The 20811-nt window shown below is 41.2% G+C and overlaps 1 protein-coding gene across 1 annotated transcript in view; it reads right to left on the reverse strand.

Moving 5' to 3' along the window:
- Window positions 1-20811, reverse strand: part of LOC109037482 (sodium- and chloride-dependent glycine transporter 1) — a 121072-nt gene that overhangs the window by 72881 nt on the left and 27380 nt on the right. The window contains exon 2 of the mRNA XM_019052186.2: window positions 16352-16690. Coding sequence (XP_018907731.2) covers window positions 16352-16690 — 339 coding nt within the window. The remainder of the gene's footprint in view (window positions 1-16351; window positions 16691-20811) is intronic.

Below are 20811 nucleotides of genomic sequence, written 5' to 3' on the forward strand. Positions count from 1 at the left end.
ATCGGTCGGCGCGCGTTGAGCGGAAACTTCAATCGATCATAACTCCGGAACCGTTTGGTTCCCCAGCTTATACGACCACTCGTTGGATGCGGAAAGAGACGAACAATTTAAAAAACTGGTTTTGGTTCAAATCAAAAAATGTGAAATTTCAGTTTAATCCGTTTAAAAGAAATTGTTTTTCCTCAAAAACTGAAAAAAAGCACATAAGTTAAGTTAAAAATTTAATTTTGGGATTTTGACCTTTAGAATCTTAAAGTATGCAATTTTAGACGATTTTTCGTCCAAACCGGGCCTCAATATCTTGTTTCGTTCGAAAGATATCGAGGGTCCCAGGTTTTGACTTCCACCCCCCCTAGCGCCCCCCCAAAATTTTTTGGGGGTCTGAAAATTTGGGGAAAGAAGCGCTCTAGTATTAATAACTGATAGACGAAGTTTGAATAAGTTTTAGTGGGGGGGCGAAAAATGTCGTTTTTGCATACGGCTCTTTGGCATTAAAGTGTATGCCACCAGAAAATGTAAAATATTAATACATTTTCCAAAAGACAGTCGTCAAAAATTAAAACATTATTCAACACATTCAATCATTTCTCGGCTTTCTAACGGGCCACAAGCGGTTTCGTGAAGAATACAGTCGTGCTAAGGAAGAACGCCGTATGAACATTCGGAGGTTGCTAAATTTCCTCGGATAAAACATGAATTTTTTACGAAATTAATGCATATTTTTTCTTGAAATTTCCAGATATTTTAGATTAAACTGGTGACAAAATAGTCTGAAAAATTGGAAGAAAAATATTTACAATTTTGCCAATAAAGTCGTATTTTATCAGAGGCAAATTGGCAACACCTGAAAGTTCATATTTTCCATAGCATGGCAGAATAGATCAGGCCCGTGTTGCAGAGGGTAAATCACAGTCCTAGAACTTGTCGACAGCTTCTCGTACACTTAGAATCATGTCTCGGGAATGTTCTCATCTCCCAGGCGATCATTCAAGTACGTATTCAATAGTTGACGCTTCTTGATCTCAACACGGAAGTTCTGGAATAGTGGAATGTTTCAGCAATTGAACGATGCAACAGTCTTACCAAGACGACGATGGATTTTATGAGCATTATTTAAAGAATTAAGAACCTGATAGGGTTTTAAAGTACTTCTATAAGGTTATGCAATTTAATAAAATTTAGCGGGAGAGATAAATAACATTCCTAAAATTCACGTTGCTGCGAAGTGTAGAGTTTTCTTATATTTAGCTCTGGATGTCGAATGAACGTATATTTTTCCTCCGAATACCTCACCAACGTTATATGGTTTATTCAGAGTTGGTTGGAATTTGCTTGCACGGAAGAATATTACACAGGTCAACTACGCTGTGAATTTAAAAAGTACTCCAGCGGTAAGACTCCGTTCCATGCTGCAATTTGGTAAAATGCTATCTCGGCTCCTGTTCTTGGTTAGGTTAAATTTGGCAACATCTATTCGTCCGTGAGCGATTTATTTTTAATAGAATGGCTACTTATAGTGTACCAAAAGAGATAAATAGCCTAGAAAGTTCTATTGATAGACGTTGTAGAAATAGTGTGTACAAACTCAGGAATGAGGCGCCTTCAATTTGAGTGATACTTCCCGGTTTGCCGCAGAGTTAGTTTAGTTGCGTGACCTAACTTAACCCAACCTCACTCTATTGCGATCGGTTCCCGAGCTTTGTGGCCGATCAGAATCATGATACTCGGGCGTATTAAATCACACAGCACCAACAAAATCTGTTTCAACGTTCTGCAATTAATTTTTATGTATTTTTCCCCGAGGAAACTCATCGAATATTTTTCTCAGAGTTCGCCGTGAATTTTTGTCGCCTTGCAGGTATGGTAGGTAAATGGTATCTTGGCTCGTGTATCGCTCGATTTTTATGAAACATGATGTGTGGGAACTCAAATTTTTAGTCAAATTTTCAAATTTTCAATTCTCAAATGGCGTATAAGGCCTAAAAAGCTATCTCAGCTCTTATTCGATCGGTTTCGGTCGGTAATGACACTTGGTATAGAAGGGTATGTTTTAACGGGAAACTCACATTTTCAAGATTTGAAAATCCAAGTTAGCGGATGCGACCTAAAATGCAATCTCAGCTCTTGTTAAATCGATATTAGTTATCTTCTAGTCTCCAATAAATTCTTTTGAGGTTTTAGGGAAAGGCGTTGTTTTCCTTTTCTCATTTTAAGAGCGAAAAACCATATGTAATATTTAGATGATAAATCAATACTTTTTGATCCATTGTTGTATTGATACCTAAATCAAAATTGTTTTTCTCAAGTTATTGGATGATAATTCAAATCAACCACCATTTTAGATGTTTACATGATATTTGAAAAACTCTTAGAACTATTTAAATATTCCGCAGACCACTGATTGCTTTCCTAATACCTACATTTTAGAGCTTCTCGTTTGTTTTCACTTTTATGACCGCCCAATGGTATGAATTTCACTTAGCCTTTTCCCATTCATCTTGCCTACGTGCTTGGTCCAATTCCTCCTCTTGACACGGGTCAATCCAACCAAGGGACCATTTAACTCCCTTTCAACCAGCTTCGCCTCACTGAATAAGTTTACTCACTTGCAGACTGCGACAGAAGATCGTCTGACGTTACTTTTACATGTAAAGTATGTGCAAGAGGGTGGATCTTCTATCGGAGTCTAAAAGCGTGTAAACTTATGTGGCGTGGACTCTATGTCGCCTTTAAGGCAGCTCTGCCAGCCTTTCGCCCGACAGAGGAGGTGGGTGTGGGATGGAACAGTAGGGCTAGCAACCTGCATCCCGCGTGATACCAAGTCTGCTCGAAGACACAGCGAGTAGCCTCGGTATCAAGACATCACGGAAACGCAATTCAATTTGACAGATATCCTCAGCAAACTGCTCCCCGTGACATCCATCAACCATCGCAGAATGGAAATTAATTTCGCTGCTCGCAGAAAGAATGCCACGTCCCTTGCAAGTTGCTTTGACTCCGCCGCTGACATCGCGAGTGCGGTCTCTGAAATATTTCGCGTCCGCCTGGAAGACTTCCAAAAATCTGAAGAATGAAACGCTCGACCGGCAACACTGTTTGGCTGCGGTTTGAACGCCCTCGCTGTTCCCTTAATATTATTCTGGGCGACCCATTCATCAGACGAATACCTCCGCGGTGCTCATACCTCGGCTGTGTTTGTTTTATTGTTTTATTTGCTCCTCGCACCTCACAACTCTTTGCCCGGTCTCCACGCCCGTCCGCTGCCTCCCACTCCCCCCGCCCTTAAATTCGTCCCCGGCCCTCCGCCCCCGCCCCCGGCGGAATCCATTGAAACAACCGAGTAACCCCGTTTTCTTTTGACTCTTATTGTCTTCTTCCGACTGCCTTGCCTGGTTGGAGCTTTTAAAACTTGTCTTCAACTCAAAGGACACGAAAGCAGGTCGGATTGGCCCTAAAGTGAAGAACGTTTAGCTGAAACCTCAGTTTGCCAGTAAGGGAACTTTACCCTTGGATCCAGTCAAAATTGAGGAAAATGCAATTTTGGATCATTATCTCGAGCAAGTCGAGCAGGAGTGCATGTCATCACCTTCCGGCCAAATAAGTATCACAAGCGCCGTGCAACGTTCAAAAAATTTCGCCGCCATTTTAAGAACAAATTACAAAGAAATTTTCGGTTGACTCTGTTTGAAAATTGTATTGAATTTTATGGGCAGCACAAAGAAAATTCAGTGAAATTTTCTGATAGCTTCGTTGAACAATTTCTCTGTAAAAAAATATATAAAATTTTAAAACGTCGCATGGCGCTTGTGATACTTTGGCCAGAAGGTGACGGCGATGTATAGAAAAATCTGATATTATGGCTTCGTTTATGACTTATCGGTCGTAACGACGTGATATCTGATCACTCGTGTGGCGGAACGGTTACAATGCTCAACTAAGGCCGGTCTCTATAAGGTCGTTACATCTGATTTTCACATAGTTCTTATAGATGGACCGCGTTAAACAGAAAGGAACCAAGTCATATCAGCTATATTGCCAAATTTAATTGGGCAATTTAATTTTTTACATGAAAACGGTTGTGCAAATTTTCGTGCAAATTTTAGTTGATTTTCTCCATAGTGCGAAGCAAATTCCTGAAAATTTTCAGAGGAATTCACACAAACGGTCGATCGTAAAAAATTAAATTGCCCTGTTAAATTTGGCAATAGCTGATGTGGCTTGGTTCCTTTCTTTTAAACGCGGTCCAGATTATATTTATCAATGATGCTCAGGGAAGGAAGGTAGTAAATACATTCAAGAGTATTTGTTTCAGTAATTTTTGGCATTTGAACCTCTATTGTAGTAAAAATCGCAGAGAAAGAGAGAGAAAGTAGTAATAAAAATAGTGGTATCAATAGCAGTGCGATAATTTGATTTCTCTAGATACCTCAACTTGAAGAGAGAAAGAGAAAAATAGAGGAGGGGGGGTATCATAAGCTAGGAGTATCAATAAATTCGTAGACTACTAGATTACTAGAGACTCTTAAATAATTAGTAGATTATACAGATAGTAGACTACTACTACTACTAGCGAAGACTGGTAATAATCCTCAAATCACCTTTTCAGGGAGTTTTCATAACCCTTTATGCCTGAATGCCTGATCCTTTTGCTTCGTATCAGCCCAAATGGTAACATCCATTTGGCGCGTTATGTGACAGCGCAACGCTGGACTGGTATGAAAATAATGTCGAGATTAATGAATTTGGATCGTTAAGTGGCACTCAACATTCTGTTTTCCCAACCCGCCGCGTCGGTCCTCGTCTCTCTAGATTTTCGGAGAGTTTAATTAGTGTTGAGCTAGTGTATGAAATAAAACATAGACGCAGAGTGCTGTTTCGAAACTTCCGCGTCATTGCTTTGCATGTTTTGCACGGCCAACCTCCCATATTAAACCTATGAGTCCTCAAGCACGCACAGTGTGAACCGACGAACTAGTATCAGCAGTCGCCGTTTACATTTAACCCTTTGAAAATTCCGGCGAAAAAGAGGCTGATCCCTTCCCTCGTTTCTTCATAGTTAAATATATTTTTTACATACTGATAAAATATTTAATTTTATATATATATAAAGTCGCTTTATAACGCACTCTGGCGTTCTACGACACCCAAACGCCACATATGCCTGTCTTCTCAGAGGTTATCGGGTAACTGACACCGCAACACCTCTTCGTCAACGCCCTGCCGCCAACCCTTTACGGGACGTCCCCGTCGCCTCTTCCCAGGTGGTACCCAATCCAAAACTTGTTTGGGCAACCTCTCCTCCGACATTCTTTGCACATGTCCATACCAGCATAACTGCCTGGACATGACGTCGTGCACGATATCTTTCTCAACCTTCATCACCTGGCGAATTCTCTCATTACGGACACGGTCCCGTCTCGAAATGCCGGCAGATCGCCGCCAAAAATCCATTTCAGTTGCCCTCAACATTTCTTGCGTTCTTTTTGTCAAAGGCCACACTTCACTACCATAGAGCACGATACTTTTAACGATGGCGTCATATAATTTAATAATAATTTAATAATATAATATTTAATTTTATGATTATTATTATTATATTCCTCATCAATAAAGGAAAATGTATGAACATATTCAAACAAAATCAACAAAGTGTCAATCTCTGACCATTATTCGACTCAGCCGCAAGCGCACTCTTTACGCCCCTTAAGAGCCGCACATCCTGTATCATTTTTTAAAAATGTTAAAAAAGGTGGCTCATCTATTAGTATCCTACCGACAGCCGTGGCCCTATCAAGGTCGACTTCAAAAAAAAGAATCAAAATTCAGCGTAAAGAAAAAGTCACTAAGAATATTGTTAGGTGGGAAATTTTTCTTTGAAACATCGTAATGTTATTCAATGAAAATTATTTGCTCATTAACCGCCAACGGGCGATTTCGACTATTGCGGCCTTTTGGGGTGCAAAGCGCCCCAGGGGTTGGGCCACGTAGTGGTCAGGGGGCAGAGCCCCCTAGTTTGGTGATAAGAGCAAGAGCAAGAATTTCGTTTTGGCGGAACTGAAATAGAAAATAGCGTCGCGGAGATCAAGGACAGGAAATCTCCTTGAGCTTTCCCCCACGTGCGGGAGGAAATTCCCCGGCGAATACCAGGAAATCACGTTAATTAATCTTAAAAAGCTATTAGAGGCTGCGCGCCAGGGCCAGGGCTGGCGTGGAGGCGGAGGCGGAGGCAAGAACACTTTTCAACTTCTATTCATCAGGTCTCGGTTGAAGAAAAGTTGAAAAGTTCCGGCGACAAGAGTCCTCGAGTCTTTGATTCGCGTTTATTGAATCAGTCGCGTTTGCGTTCATTATACGATTGACAGCATGTCCGTGACTCGACTCCGGGCGTGAAACAACTTTCCCGAAACAATCGCCTCGCCGCGCGCCGCTTTCGGGAATTGCGAAGCTGCTCTTTCGGAAGCGATTCGGCTCTGCTCCCTCTGGAAGTGCTTGTCGTCACACGCTTCTCCCGGGATGATTATACTGGACTACCATACTGCCGTGCTAAAGAAGAACGCCGTATGAGCATTCGAGAGTTGCCAAATTTTTTTCGATAAAATGTTTATTTTTCAAGAAAATTATGAATATTTTTCCGTGAAATTTTCAGGATCTTTACGTGAAATTGCGAAGAAAATTATCTGAAAAATTGGGAGAAAAATATTCATAAGTTTACCAGGAAATTCGTGTTTTATCAAAGTAAATTTGGCATCGCCTGAGGGTTCATACGGCGTTTTTCCTTAGCACGGCAGCATAGAGTACCTGTATACGGGAGAGTATTGCCATCTCTGTGCAGCTCTCTGATTGGTTATTTGGTTCATCAGTTTTAGGTTATCCTGGAGCTCCAAAATTGGCCCAAAGGTAATAGACCCGACCCAGAGGAACACGTATCATCGGCTGAGAAATGAATGATAATCACACTTAAATCTTAATTTTTAGCAAAAATATTCATCAAAGTTCGATCCGAACTCAATTCAGAACTTGGATATAAAAAAATGTCTAGCACACCCAAAATCACGTCTAGAACTCCGAATTTTGCAATTGTTCACCTCACGAATGCTTTTTTAGACTCCCGTGCACAGGCTACCGTCATTTTTTTGGCGCTGAAAAGTTGCAATCTGCTGAGATTCTAGATTTAACGGATGTCATATATCTCACGCCACTGCGACCACGCCCTTCCCCCGGGATAAATCACCTCAAGTCCAGGCGCCATCGCGTAATGAAAAAGGAAAAACAATCGATATTGTTAAACCATAGTTGATGTCGATAATGCGAGTAATGTGCAACACGTCAAAACAATATATCGATGGCCGGAATACGAAACCTTTTTTGTATACTACGACGATTCAAAATTTCCGTTCCTATATGGATTTAATTTTTTCAAGATGAAACGAGAAGAAAAGTCAAGAAATTTTTCAAGAAATTAGGCTGACTAGTTTTCCAACGGGAAAATAAAGTATGACAGGAAGTTTGCAACACCGCAAACGGAGATGCTTGGTTCCGCACTTTAACCACACGGAAAAAATTAAATTGCTGATTTAACAATTCACTTGCTAAAAAAGGTGACTGCAATGTTTCAATGTAGATTTTACAATACAAAAATGCTACTTAAACCAACCTCGTGGTTACATTAGCTTAAAATAGCTGTTAAAGTAGCATTTTTTTGTGGAAAAATCTACCTTGTAACGTTGTAGTCGTTTTTTTTAGCAATTGAATTGTTAAATCAGCAATTTAATTATTTTTTTTCGCGCACTGATATGAGCGCCAGGGAAAGCACACATGAAATGCCCTTTACAAGTTACTAATTGTGACCGAATCATCTAAAGTGTGACACATTAAACACTTATTTCAATGTTAGTGAGTAAGCAACCAATGGCAAGGCGTGGATAATCGACTATCGACATTTCCCATTTGAAACTGTGGTGAAAAATCGATTGTTAAGGTTTCGTTGCGAACACCTAGTTTATCGATCCTTTTCCGTAGGTTTAAATGGCAGATCACTCGATACATCGCACGCCACCGTAACACGTAACAACCAATTAATGTGGGATAATGTTACTTCGCACTCAGTCCCCGCTAATTTTTAGAGAGCGTAAACCTTTGTTTTTTTTTTTCTCCGTGTTGGAAACGATATAGGCAGATGGGAGGAACGGTTACTGGTATGGCGGATGCTAATTAATAGGTAGCAGTTAGCTGCTGGCGAGCTGTAGGCGGAATTACTCTCGCTGTGGTCCGCGCTCAGCGCAGAAATGCAAACAGAACAAAGCTACGTGAAACAAAGTGGAACAAAACATGGGAACAAATGAGGCGGCCGCGTCCAGCGGAACGCTCGGCGAGCACCGATCATCGCCCGGTTGCCTATTCGCAAGACGAATGGTCAATCAACACCCCTGAGCGCAGGGTTGCCTATACGCCAGGAGCGGGGCTATGATCAAAATTGGAGTTTAGAGGCTAGGTTAAGGTGATTCGATAGACGCCATATTTTTTGTCAGAATGGCATGCGATATATCGCATCAATTGGTTCCATTTTTTCAGCTACTGTCATTTTTCTCCAATTTTGAGATCGCATTTCTGTTGTCAGGAGACTGAAGCACTCACCAATTTTAACAAAGAAATTCAACGTAATAAAGGCGTGGTTTTTTTAGAGAGAAAATATCGCATTTAAGTGCAGTTTCGATATCAGTATCGAATGCGATATTTTCTCTCTATAAAAAAAAAAACACGCCTTTATTACGTTGAATCTCTTTGTTAAAATTGGTAAGGGTCCTTTAGTCTCCTAACAACAGAATTGCGATCTCAAAATTGGAGAAAAATGACGAGTAGCTGAAAAAATGGAACCAATTGATGCGATATATCGCATGCCGTTCTGATACAAAATATGGCGTCCATCGAATCACCTTAAGCCTCAAGCGCCACTGCAAGAGACGGATTGAGCTGTTAAAAGTCATGACTCGACCAGCAAGAGATAGAGGACTCCATCCAAGGTTGTCATGCAGATACACTGGAAATAAAAACACATTGGATCTAGAGTCCAGACTTTTGAAAACATTGACAAGAAAAAATACTCTTGATTCAATCGGATTTTTGCTTGAATCAAAATGAAATCCACTTAAATTGAGAGGCTTGGTTCTTGATTTAAGCTTAAATCTGATTGAATCAAGAGTACTTTTTCTTGTCATTGTTTTCAAGAGTCTTGACTCTAGATCCAATGTGGTTTTTTTTCCAGTGTAGACTTGTTTTCTGTAAAGGTATCTGGGTAAAAATTACATTCACGTGAAAGAAGTTCATCTACAACAAAATGACATGCATTTTATTGCGGTTTCATGTTACAGAGGTTCGCGATGGAACAACAGATAACCGGATACTTGCGTTGCGCGTCGCAATTTTTCCGCTCATACTCAAATCGCCTTCAATATAGCTGGATACCACCTAAGGTTACCGCTAAGGACGAATAGTTGCATCGCTTATTTGGCCACAATATGAGACTAGTGTGAGCGGAAAAATTGCGACGTGCGAGGTAGGCGCTCGATTATCTGTGATTCTCGTCATCCGGCGCGCACCTCAAAGAAAATAGTTGTTAGGATTTCAGAGAAAACCAGTGGCACCATCGTGTTTCTCGCGAACTTTTACATAAGAAACCATAGTCAAATCGTAAATTCCTCACACATGCAACGTCTCCATTACGGATTCCACGGCCGGAGATTTTTCTTCAGCGTATGAATTTATTACAATTCGTCGTTCCCCGCACGAAGAAACGTAACTGCATTTCAATGTTGCCAAATTTCCTTGCGCAGATTGCACTTTTACTAGGAGAATTCTGGGCATTTCTGACTGAAAAATTAACTGATTTTTCTTCTAATTTTATGCGAAATTCAGACCAATTTTCGACAAAAATTGCACGGGTCTATTCTTGTTAACTATTGAATTGTTTCGGCCAATTTTGCAACCTTGGAATGGAGTTACGTTCTTTCGTCCGAGAGACGACGAATTGTGAAATCTGGCAACTGGAGTTGGGATCTGGCTCCTTAATACCTCGGAACAAACGTAACGTCAAAGCTGGGAGGCTCTACTTAGCCAAGTCCCACTTCGGAGGGACCCAACTCGTACTTCTTCCTACGGAGCTCCAGAGCCAGACTCAGCCGGCGGAAGATTCCATTACTCACGGTCGCGGCGCCAATTGACGCGCGGACCGCTAGCGCCCGGGAACCATTTCGGCGGATCGATACACCCCACAGGGGTAATTAATTTCAAGTAGTAATTGACCACTCGTTCATTCCCGGGCCGGAATTCGTCCCTTTCTCCTTTCGCACTCTCCCTCGAGTATCACCTCTCGCCGACCGTCCCAGGTCCGAGTGCCCGATCCCTTCCTCGCTAATACTTTACATGCCTCCGACTAAGAGGTTCCCATCAGAACGGTGCGATCAAAGACAAGAGGGTCGAGAGGGAACGCGCCACTGTATCATCGGGCGTTGATGAATTGGACGTATTTCTATCAAACGGAATTATGCGCATTATGGCGTGAGCCCTGTCATGCATATGTTCTTATGGGTCTCAGAGCTCATGTCTTAATGCACATAGTTGCGTTTGGCAGAAATACGTCCAATTGAGGCTAGCACGATTGCGTCTACGGGTCTCTTAATGTGTGTCGTGGAAGTGGAATTCTCCGGGTCCGAAGCCCTGCTACTGAGAATCTATGGAAAGGGTCGAATCGCTTTTAAAAGTTCAGTTGTGCTGGTCTCAGAATCGTGTTTTGATGCTGGTTCTTGTCGATCAGCTAAAAATACTAGGATCTGTCCACACAGCAACTTTCTGTGTTCAATATCAGCCGAAATATCGCGCTTTCAGAAATTCGGTTTATGACGTCATACACCGCGGTAGTGACACCTTTGGTTTCTTCTCCCTTTGTTTCATCCGAGTTACACGTTGAGTAACCAGAGAAAATTTGTTTTCCTGACCGATGAAAGCAAGGTGGAAGAAACCGAGGATGTCACTACCGCGGTGGATGACGTCATAAACCGAATTTTTCAAAGCGTGATATCTCGGTTATTACTGGGGATTGAAAGTTCCTGTTTGGACGGATCGTATTATTTTTAGCTGATCGAAAAGGCTACTGTGAATCGATGGAAAGTGTCAAATCGCCTTCAATATTTATTTATGCTGCACGCGTATGCATCTAAAGGCTAGATACACACGGCGAATAATCGCCGCGATTGAAAGACGAAAGCCAATGGAGAGCCTTGGTTTCGATATATCGACGTCAATGGCTCGAAATGCAGGCTCTCTATTTGCTTTCGTCTTTCAATCGCGGCGATTAGTCGCCGTGTGTATCCAGGTCTAAACACGAATAGTTGCATTCCAGAGCCATCCGCGATGTTTCATCCTTCCTTGCATTCCACGAGGTACCCGACTACCGAAACTTTATGCGTCCGTATCTTGTACATTGATGGTGATGCTCTTATTTTCTAAGACCTTACCATGATGTGGCGATGGAAAAAAAAGGATCAGCTCCCTGGTATTTTGTTATTATTTTACTTGAAGAGTTTGATCAGTCACAAATATAAGTAAGCGGGGAAGCTCCAAAGCGTTCGTATTAGAGAAGCGCTCAGCTGTTGTAGCTGTGTGAGCGCGTTTTTAAGTTCCCCGAAAAAGAAAAGCACCGTTGAGATGAAATAACTCGCTCACCAAAATTTCAACCATAAATTTTGAGAAAATTAGGTACACCATACCGTAAAAAAAATTGAAGGAAAACAATTATCGTCCTTCGTGTTTTGACATCAGGGCAATAAATAAAGTTATCACAGATTAATGTATTTCCCCCTCCCCTCTCCTATCTTGTGGTAGAGCTGGTACGGCATTTGAACGCATTGCCACTAGTGCACTAGAATTTAAGACGCAGATTGAAATTTGAGCGCTTAAAATTATTATTGTTTTAATGGTGGTGAAATTGACAATCACAATGGCTAATGAGACTTTTACTGGTTCACACTCCTCCAAAAGGGTGTGGCATTTTTGTTAGTGCACGAGAGGGCAACAGCGTTGGCGAAGCGTATTTGCAATGCAAAATTGTGTTCAAGTACCGCTGTTCTATCGAACACGCTTAAGGATTGAAAGCCTGCGGCTTCATGTTGTCTCGTGCGTCGATGTCAGCATGCACGCTTTTGCGGTTTACCACACAATACGTCAGTGGAGTAACAGAACAGTTATCGTACTATTATTTTATTTTTCCGACCGTCGCATACATAAAAAAATAAACTTTTGCATAATCCTCATATGCAAAAAAAATAGTTTATCTACAGCTGCGGACGTTTTCAGTCTTCTCTTCACTTCTCTTCATTATTGTAATTCTTCCATTTTAATGTTTTTTCTTTTTTCTTTTGTATAATACGATCTAGGAGGATTACATTAAGTTTTTCTTTTTTCTCTCATTTGTTCAATAGGAGAAAGCTCATTGTATGATGAAGAATGGAATTATTTTGGAATTTTCCCAAAGATTATTATAATGAAAAAAAAAACAAGTTGGATTTTGCAATCGCTAGCGATAGCAATATTCGTCATGGGAACGTTAGCTTCTGGGATATGAAAATCGTTAAGGTACAGTTCGTTTGTTGTATCTTCTGAATTGAAGGGGCTATGTAATTTTGTGTTGACATCTCTTTTTTAACATTTTTAATTATTTTCTTTGCATACAAGAAAGCTGTTATGTACCAATTATTTATTTTCGTTGGATTATATATGGTTTTCGGAAGTTAACGCATTTAAGTTTCAGGTTCGCTTAAGTTCGCGTAAAGTATACATAAGGTGTCCCAAAAGCACCGGGACTTGTTCTGTAACTTCAAAAGTAAGATAGATACAGACATGATCTTGATCTCATTTTAAAGATCAACTCAATACCTATCGATTAAAACCAAGATCAGCTCAATCGAATAAAAATTGACCGAGTTATGGCAATTTGAAATCAGCGAGGAAAGTTTACGCCTACGGTTTTTAAGGAAGATTCTTCATCGCCGTAAATCGAAAAGTCGGCCGATAAAGTGATGCTTATTGTGTTTTTTTATTTTCGAGGTGTCATTTATCAACATTTTGTACCATCAAACACAACAGTTGACAGTGCGTATTATTGCAAAGTACTAAAGGAGTTGAGAATGCACATTTCCCGGAAACGGTCGGACTTGAAAGCTTCGTGGATACTCCATCAAGACAATGCGCGGCCTCACACATCGAGCTTAACACGTGAATTTATGAGTAAAAATGGAGTTGAAACAATCCCTCATCCCCCTTATAGCCCTGACTTGGCTCCATGTGATTTTTGGATGTTTCCTACGCTTAAAAAGGAGCTTCGCGGACGAAGATTCGTATCGAAGACCGAAATCCAGAATGCAATTCAAAACTTCTTCAACTCCATCCCAGAGGAAGAATTCAGGAAAACAATGTTGGATAAGTGGCAAGAGCGCATGAAAAAGTGCATCCGGTTTGATGGACGGTACTTTGAAAAGCAAAAGGCAGTTATGGAAGATTCGGAGGAAAGTGGATACGAATTATTAACTTTTTGAATCCTGGTAAGCGAAAAATCTTCCTAAAAACCGTAGGGGTAAACTTTCCTCACTAATTTCAAATTGTCATAACTCGGTCAATTTTTATTCGATTGAGCTGATCTTGGTTTTAATCGATAGGTATTGAGTTGATCTTTAAATTGAGACCAAAATCATGTCTGTATCTATCTTACTTTTGAAGTTACAGAACCAGTCCCGGTACTTTTGGGACACCCTACGTATGATATTTTTACTCTACACATATGCCCGAATACGCATCATAAGGGACCTATGTGCTTCCTAAGTTGCCAAGTATTAATTATTGTTAGATGATTGGTCTAAAACATTCAATACAACCAGTAAAAATTAGCTGTCCCCTACGAGATTCGAACCCCCGCTCGCACAAAATGTGACACTCTCCCGTAGTCAGAACAGTGGCGTAGCTGACTGAGCTATCTCGCCGCACGGATACAGATGGAGAAAAAGAGAACAGTTAAGTGATCTCGGACGCTGAGCGGGGCTTCACAAAAGACGTCCTTGAGATTTCAACGGTTCGGCCACTGGCGTGATAAGTGACAGCGGATTAAGAGCATTTCTCTGTGAGACATTGTTTGCCTATGCTGTCATGTGTCACAAGGTTCATCTCACCATGCATTTGCGATCGCGGCAGTAAGCTGAGGCAATATTTCTGTATTCATGGATTAAATCCATCAATCGAGTTCTGATTTTGGCTCATATATCCGTAACGGGTCCTCCAGAACAATTTTCCGCCTTGTACGATGGTTATTATTTCTTTATATCTATGTTTAAAATTTGAGGTGGGATAATGGCGGCTTCTCAAGAGCAACGAGGTAGGCGATCTTTTGCACCAACGAACAGAAAACTGATGGCGAAAAATAGCCAATGAAAACCTCCAAAAAAAAAGAATTTGCCTAAAAACGGAACTTCGTGGTTCTGCGCAGATTTACCAGTCAGACACGACATCTCTAGGTGGAAAAAAACTCGCTGAAAGCGAATTTTAGCAATCAACACAACTTGACGTAGAGACATGATTGGCTAAAAAATACAACGGTTTTTGATACATCGGAAAATCAACCAAAAATCGGAGACTGGGCGAAACGCTCAAGGTCGCAGAGGTATAGGGAATCCCATAGCGAAAGCAACGGAACGATTGTAATATCATGGGAACTCCGTTCCCATGACAACATGACAAAAAATACCTAGTGTCAATCTATGTAAATAGCTGAATTAATAGAAAGAGTGCCTATTTATCTAGATACAGCTTCTAAAATTTTACATGCTTTGTTTCTGTTGATGATGATCAGAAACATAAAATAAGAAAACGGAGGTATATCACCTCTATCATTTTCAAGAAATACGTAAACTTTGCTTTTTCTAGTTTGTTCGACTGTTTCAAATCGATATTATTTTACATGTTGGAAAACTTTCTGTTGAAAATACATTAAGTTTTGTGAAGTTGATGTTGCTCTCCCGGAACTTGGAAAAGAGTTATCTCCCGGTTTCGATTCCTCTCGCCTCAGCGATTTTAGCCAGAAAGCTTTGTATATAGAGAGGGTATCTTCCACGATGAGAAAGGGGCCACAGAGAAAGTGAAAACTTGGGCAAGGGCAAGACAACCCGATGACTGGACGCCTAGAACTGTCTAGGGAAGATTTACTCCTGTGTATGCGCAGCCAAGTTGAATGCGAATACGCGGCGCGGCCGAACGCGCGGAGGCTGGCATATAACTTTTCATTACCAGTGCGTGGAGAATAAGTGCATTAACAGATTAAAAATCAGAGTGAGATGAAGTTATACATTTTCCATTATCCCCTCACAAAAGGGGTTTTGTTTAGTTATACGCCTCTCGCTACCCGACGCAACCTAGTTTTCCCCAGAAGATGTGGGAACGCAGTTGCCACGCCTCTGAAAAGCAGTACCGCCGTGGTAACCACCGTATGAACATTCAAGAGTTGTCAAATTTCCCTCGACAAAAAGTTCATTTTTTGGAAAAGTTATGAATATTTTGACTTGAAATTTTCAGGAACTTCAGGTGAAATTCCGAGCAAAATTATCTGACGAATTGGAGAGAGTCCATCTGTAATCATACAGTCTCCACTTCTGTAGAGTGTAGTTTAGTTATCTCATTTATCCTTCCACCCTGAGATACACAGATGCGTGAAAACCTTGATTATTAATCAAACCACTCATTGGTTCTAGGATCAACAACTAGGATCGACACTACCGCACATACACAAAAATAATTTTTTGTTAAAAATTGGGTTTACATACTACTTTTTCAGTTGGTATCGCAAAACTTGAGGTCGAGCTGCCGAAGTTCGGGTCAGACATCTGAAGTACATATTCTTTGATAAATACCGAAGGGTTTGGGCCACACATCTGAAGTACTCCGGTACATACCGAAGTGCCTCGATGACTGACCCGAACTTCGGCAGCTCGACTTCAAGTTTTCGGATGCGTGATCAAAAAACTTCAGAGATCCATATGACCTCAACTTCGGGTCTCATGCACGAAGTTTTTTTCTCCGTGATAGAACAGGCTAATCGTTCTATGGTCACTGGTCAGCTTTTGTCTCTGGTTAGATTAGGTACGTTGAGTTAGGTTAGATTAGGTTAGGTTAGGTTATAAGAGGTAAGTTTCCTTGGTCAAAATTATGAATTCGATCGAGACTCCAGGTTTATTTTTGAATATAATTTCGGGCCGCCGAGCGTCACATTTTTTTCCGTGGTTCTAAAATAAAGATATAGAGAGTATAGTAGACTTACCGCCGCCATTCTGGTAGGCGAGGTAGGGGAAGCGCCAGACGTTGCCGATGCCGACGGAGAGGCCGACGCAGGAGAGGAGGAACTCCCATCGGGAGCCCCAGGAGCCGCGCTCGGCGACGGCGGCGAGGGAGGGGCGGCGGATGGCGGCGTCGATGGGCGCCCGCTCGAAGGTGGACTCCCGCCTGGCGACGATGTGGGCGGAGAAGCGGCGCTGGTGGTGCTTCTCGGCCCGCTCCACCGAGCGCCGCTCCCGCAACGAGCCGCCCCGCAGCGACCGCCCCGGCCCCGCACCCGCACCGACGCCCGCCACGGAACCCACCCCGGAGATGGACCCCGGCTCTGCCAACATAAACAAAACACACACCGGTTAGTACAAAGCCTTCAAAACTACCAATCAATGGATCAAACTATAGTACCTGTATAGCGAGAGTATGGACAGATCGCTTCATGGAGGTCTTAGGGCCCAAAAGTGCAGCCATCCTTCTAACCAACTTCTAACATGAATAAAAGAGGGAAAAAACCGAGAAGCACGCTATCTTCGGTTTTAGCCAAAGACATAAAGACGGAGTGCTCGTATCTAAAAGCACGGGGAAAAAGTGAAGCCTGGTTTGGCGCTAGGTGCTTGTGTGAGTGTGTAAATGAGCGCGGGAATCCATGGCGGCAAACGGAAATTTGATTTGAACTTGTCCCTTGATTTTTCCACATTTCTTCTTCGAAACGTATTTTAAATGCCTAAAACGAATATATTAAGAAAGTTTGGACTGCGTCCTATTATAATACACCTACTTTTGCTCGGTAACAGGCAGTAATCTCAGATAAAGTTAGTTTTTCTTCTGCTCATGGTGGTTCTGCAGGTTCAAACAGGCCGTTACAGTCGTGGATGACCGTTACTCCCAATTAAAATTATCGGTCGACGACGGACCAAAACTAACCTAAAGTTATAAAAATATGGGTGTGTAAGTGAATTTGGGCAAAAATCAACCTAGAATACTTTGTTTCCGCAATTTTATTTAGTTCCCGCCCTACATTTGAATTTCAAACTTGTCCCGATTTCGCCGCCAATCTTCTAGCCAATAGTAGAGGTGATTGAAAAGAAGCTTCATTTTTTGCTTTTAGCGCTCCGTCTTTATGTCTTTGGTTTTAGCCCATTTGTTCATCGATACTTCAGAGTCAAATACGTCCTATTTTATTATGTACCTTAATATTTACAAAACACACATTAAATTTTCCTTCCATATATATATTTGTTTTTATCAATTAAAATTAAAGTAATCCATGCAGAGAGTGCAAACATATAAAAATCATGAGTTGAAAAATGCTGACTCCGCGAGTTTAAATAATAGGCCCTAGCATAACGCGGAGTGATGCGACGTGCTGCCAGCACGGAACGCGCACTGGCGCCTACAAACCTAAGCAGATACTTCACGCATTGCGCAATGCTTGAGGTATCCCTTAGGTTTGTAGGCGCCAATGCGCGTTCCGTGCTGGCTGGCTGGCCGCGCCGCAGCGTGCCACGTGCCACGGCGCTTCACTATTTTACAATAGAGGTGTTGTACAGTATTATACGAAATTGAAGGCACTCCAACATACCAACAATAAGAATTACAAAACCCATTGCGTTCCACTATTGCCACCTTTTGATGAAAAACGTAGCGGTTTCACTCTCAGCTTATCAGCGTTCTCTCAACTTCTTACCAACGGCGAGTGATGAAAAATAAGTTGGAAAAATAAAAGTATATGGAGGGACAAAACTACTTCCAAATAAATCAGGCCACTCCAATTTTTGTTCAGTGCTATAATCCCAGGAACTACATCTACCTCTGGTTTGTTTATCTACCATTTGTTGCTAACTCTAACTCACACAGTCTAAAACTAGTTCTAGTTTAAATCTAGCGAAGAAGTAAAAATAAGAACAAAGGCAGATTCAACGGTCCTTTCTTCGTTATCGTCAAACAATTTGAGGAAAGCACAAAAACATAATTTAAAGCAAGTTAATATTCCAACATGTTCTTACACATAAATTGTTGTGACTGTTGTCAACTTGTACCCAAAAAAAATTATTTTAAAACAGGGTTTTCTGTGCTGACCATTATTTTCCCGAATTTATAAGGTCAGGATTAGGAGAGATTTGCTGGTGATATTTTCATCAATTTGTATTTTTTTTTTACACAATGGGTCAGTTGCGCTGGTCACAGAATCTTGTTTTGATGCTTGATTCTTGTAGATAAGCTAAAAATAATGAGATCTGTCTTAACAGCAACTTTCTACGTTCAATATTAACCGAGTTATCGCCCTTTGAAAAGTCGGGTTTTAGACGTCATCCACCGCGGTAGTGACACCCTTGGTTTCTTCCACATTGCTTTTTTCAGTCCAGAAGACACACATTTGTAATGGTCACTCAATATAAAACTCGATTGAAAGCAAGGTGGAAGAAACCAAGGGTGTTACTACCGCGGTGGATGACGTCATGAACCGTATTTGCCAAAGCGCGATAAGTCGGTTAATATTGAACGTAGAAAGTTGCTGTTTAGATAGATCTTATTATTTTTAGCTGATCCACAAGAATTAGGCATCAAAACAAGATTATGTGACCAGCGCAACTGACCCATTCATCTGTGGGGAAAAATGCGGGTCTAAAAATACTCCACCATATTGAATCCTTACTTTCTTAAGGACGGTTAGAATATAAACTCCAAAGTTGCTCGACAGAGCCTCCTCCCCCGCCTCTGGAAAATTCACTCTCGAACACATAAAAGCTCTCAAAATTGAAGTCTTAATGACCGTCTATCTCTAAAATATGGAAGAGTCCACCGCACACGCATTGTGCGGGGGAAGGGTTGAACGAAAAAACAGGGTTGCTCCATTTGACCATAAGCTGGAAAACCTTTGCGTGACATTTAAATTTACACACCAAGTGGCAACCTTGCTTACATTCTCATCCTTATTTCCGCATAAAAAATGTGGCCAATTACAAGGGTAGGCTTATCCATGATTCAGAGATAGTCGGGGTCATTAGAACTTCAACTTCGAGGAATTTTTGTGAGCACGGGAGTGGACTTCGCGTCAAATTATGACATCATCGCGTTCTCCGCAAAATTATACACTGGCAAAGATATTATATAAAGTACACTTTTTAGGACCCGTGAGAATTCTACTTTTTTATCTTGGTGTATGATCTTGTTTAATGTAAAATGAGAGAGCTCTGTTTTTCACACAAAATACATCGCGCCCTAGTTTATGCTCCTTAATACTTGAGTCCCTTTATAGAATGCATTTCTGATTAGTTCCCGTATTTTAGGCCTTCACAGTGTCACAAACGGGAAATAAAGATTACATTTTCACCGATTGCAAGATTATAATCTGGAACGGACCAGGGAATTACGGGTTCGGCAAGGATCAAACAGTATGAGAGAAGGAACGGAGAGAGTAATTTGAGAATGGGCCGATCAAAGACTATGAAAAACTTTCAATTTGTGTAATCTTTATTCCCGTTTGTGACTCCATGAAGGGGAGTTGTCTTGACTCTCAGTGCAAAAGGACTCTACTTAATACAGGAGTCGTCCTAATCCAGATGAAACATACATCGATGGTGAAACCACAAGACCACGTATCTCGTTTGTGGTGTTCATAAATTTCTGCTCCCATTTTATTTTTTTAAAAGAGAACAAATAAATATCATTCCTTGAAATTTTCATAGTTTTCTACGAGCAGAGAAAAAAGTCACGGAAGTTTTCAAGAATTTACATGTAGTAGTTTTCCTTTCAAAAAATGAAGTATGACAGGAAGTCTATAACGTTGCAAGCCGAGATACTTGGTCTGATAGTTTCACCGTCGATATGATATCCAATCATGATTTATTTTTATTTATCTATTCATTATATTAAAAAAAATTAAAATGTTCCGTGTGAATGTTTTTGAATGAGTTTTTTCGATATTCACAAAAAAATCAAGGAAAAAAAACTGTGAGTTACTCTGATTTTACAAAAAAATTAAATATGATCGTAGACTTGCAGCGCTGCAATCTGAGGTCCGCATTTTACGACTTTAGCCATAGATATGCCCTTCGTGTAAAGCGTGAGAATGTGCATTAACTGATGAAATGAAAGCGCGTTGGTTTCCGCGATCTAACCTGTGTAAGGGGGTTGCCACGGAAAAACAAAGGAAAACTTGGTTTTTTGAGCTTTTGAAAGTACAAAAATCCTGACTGAGGCAAGAATCACGCTCCTCTTTTAGACAGTAGAAGTGGGTTCATCAATACAGGTTCCGTGTGCAGCGATAATTATTCTGTCTCCTCGCGGGTTTTCTTCGAGGGGCTGAAAGGGTGAACTCAGTGACTTGACGGGTTGAAGCTAAGGACACCGCTCATGATGGCTGATCATTTTTCATCCTCTGTTTTGCCACCGTCGTTGACAAATTTTGCGCGCGGTCTACAATTCGATATTAATTAGTCTCGGAAAAAT

Source organism: Bemisia tabaci, chromosome 5 (genome assembly GCF_918797505.1).
Source record: "Bemisia tabaci chromosome 5, PGI_BMITA_v3".
NCBI lineage: Eukaryota > Metazoa > Arthropoda > Insecta > Hemiptera > Aleyrodidae > Bemisia > Bemisia tabaci.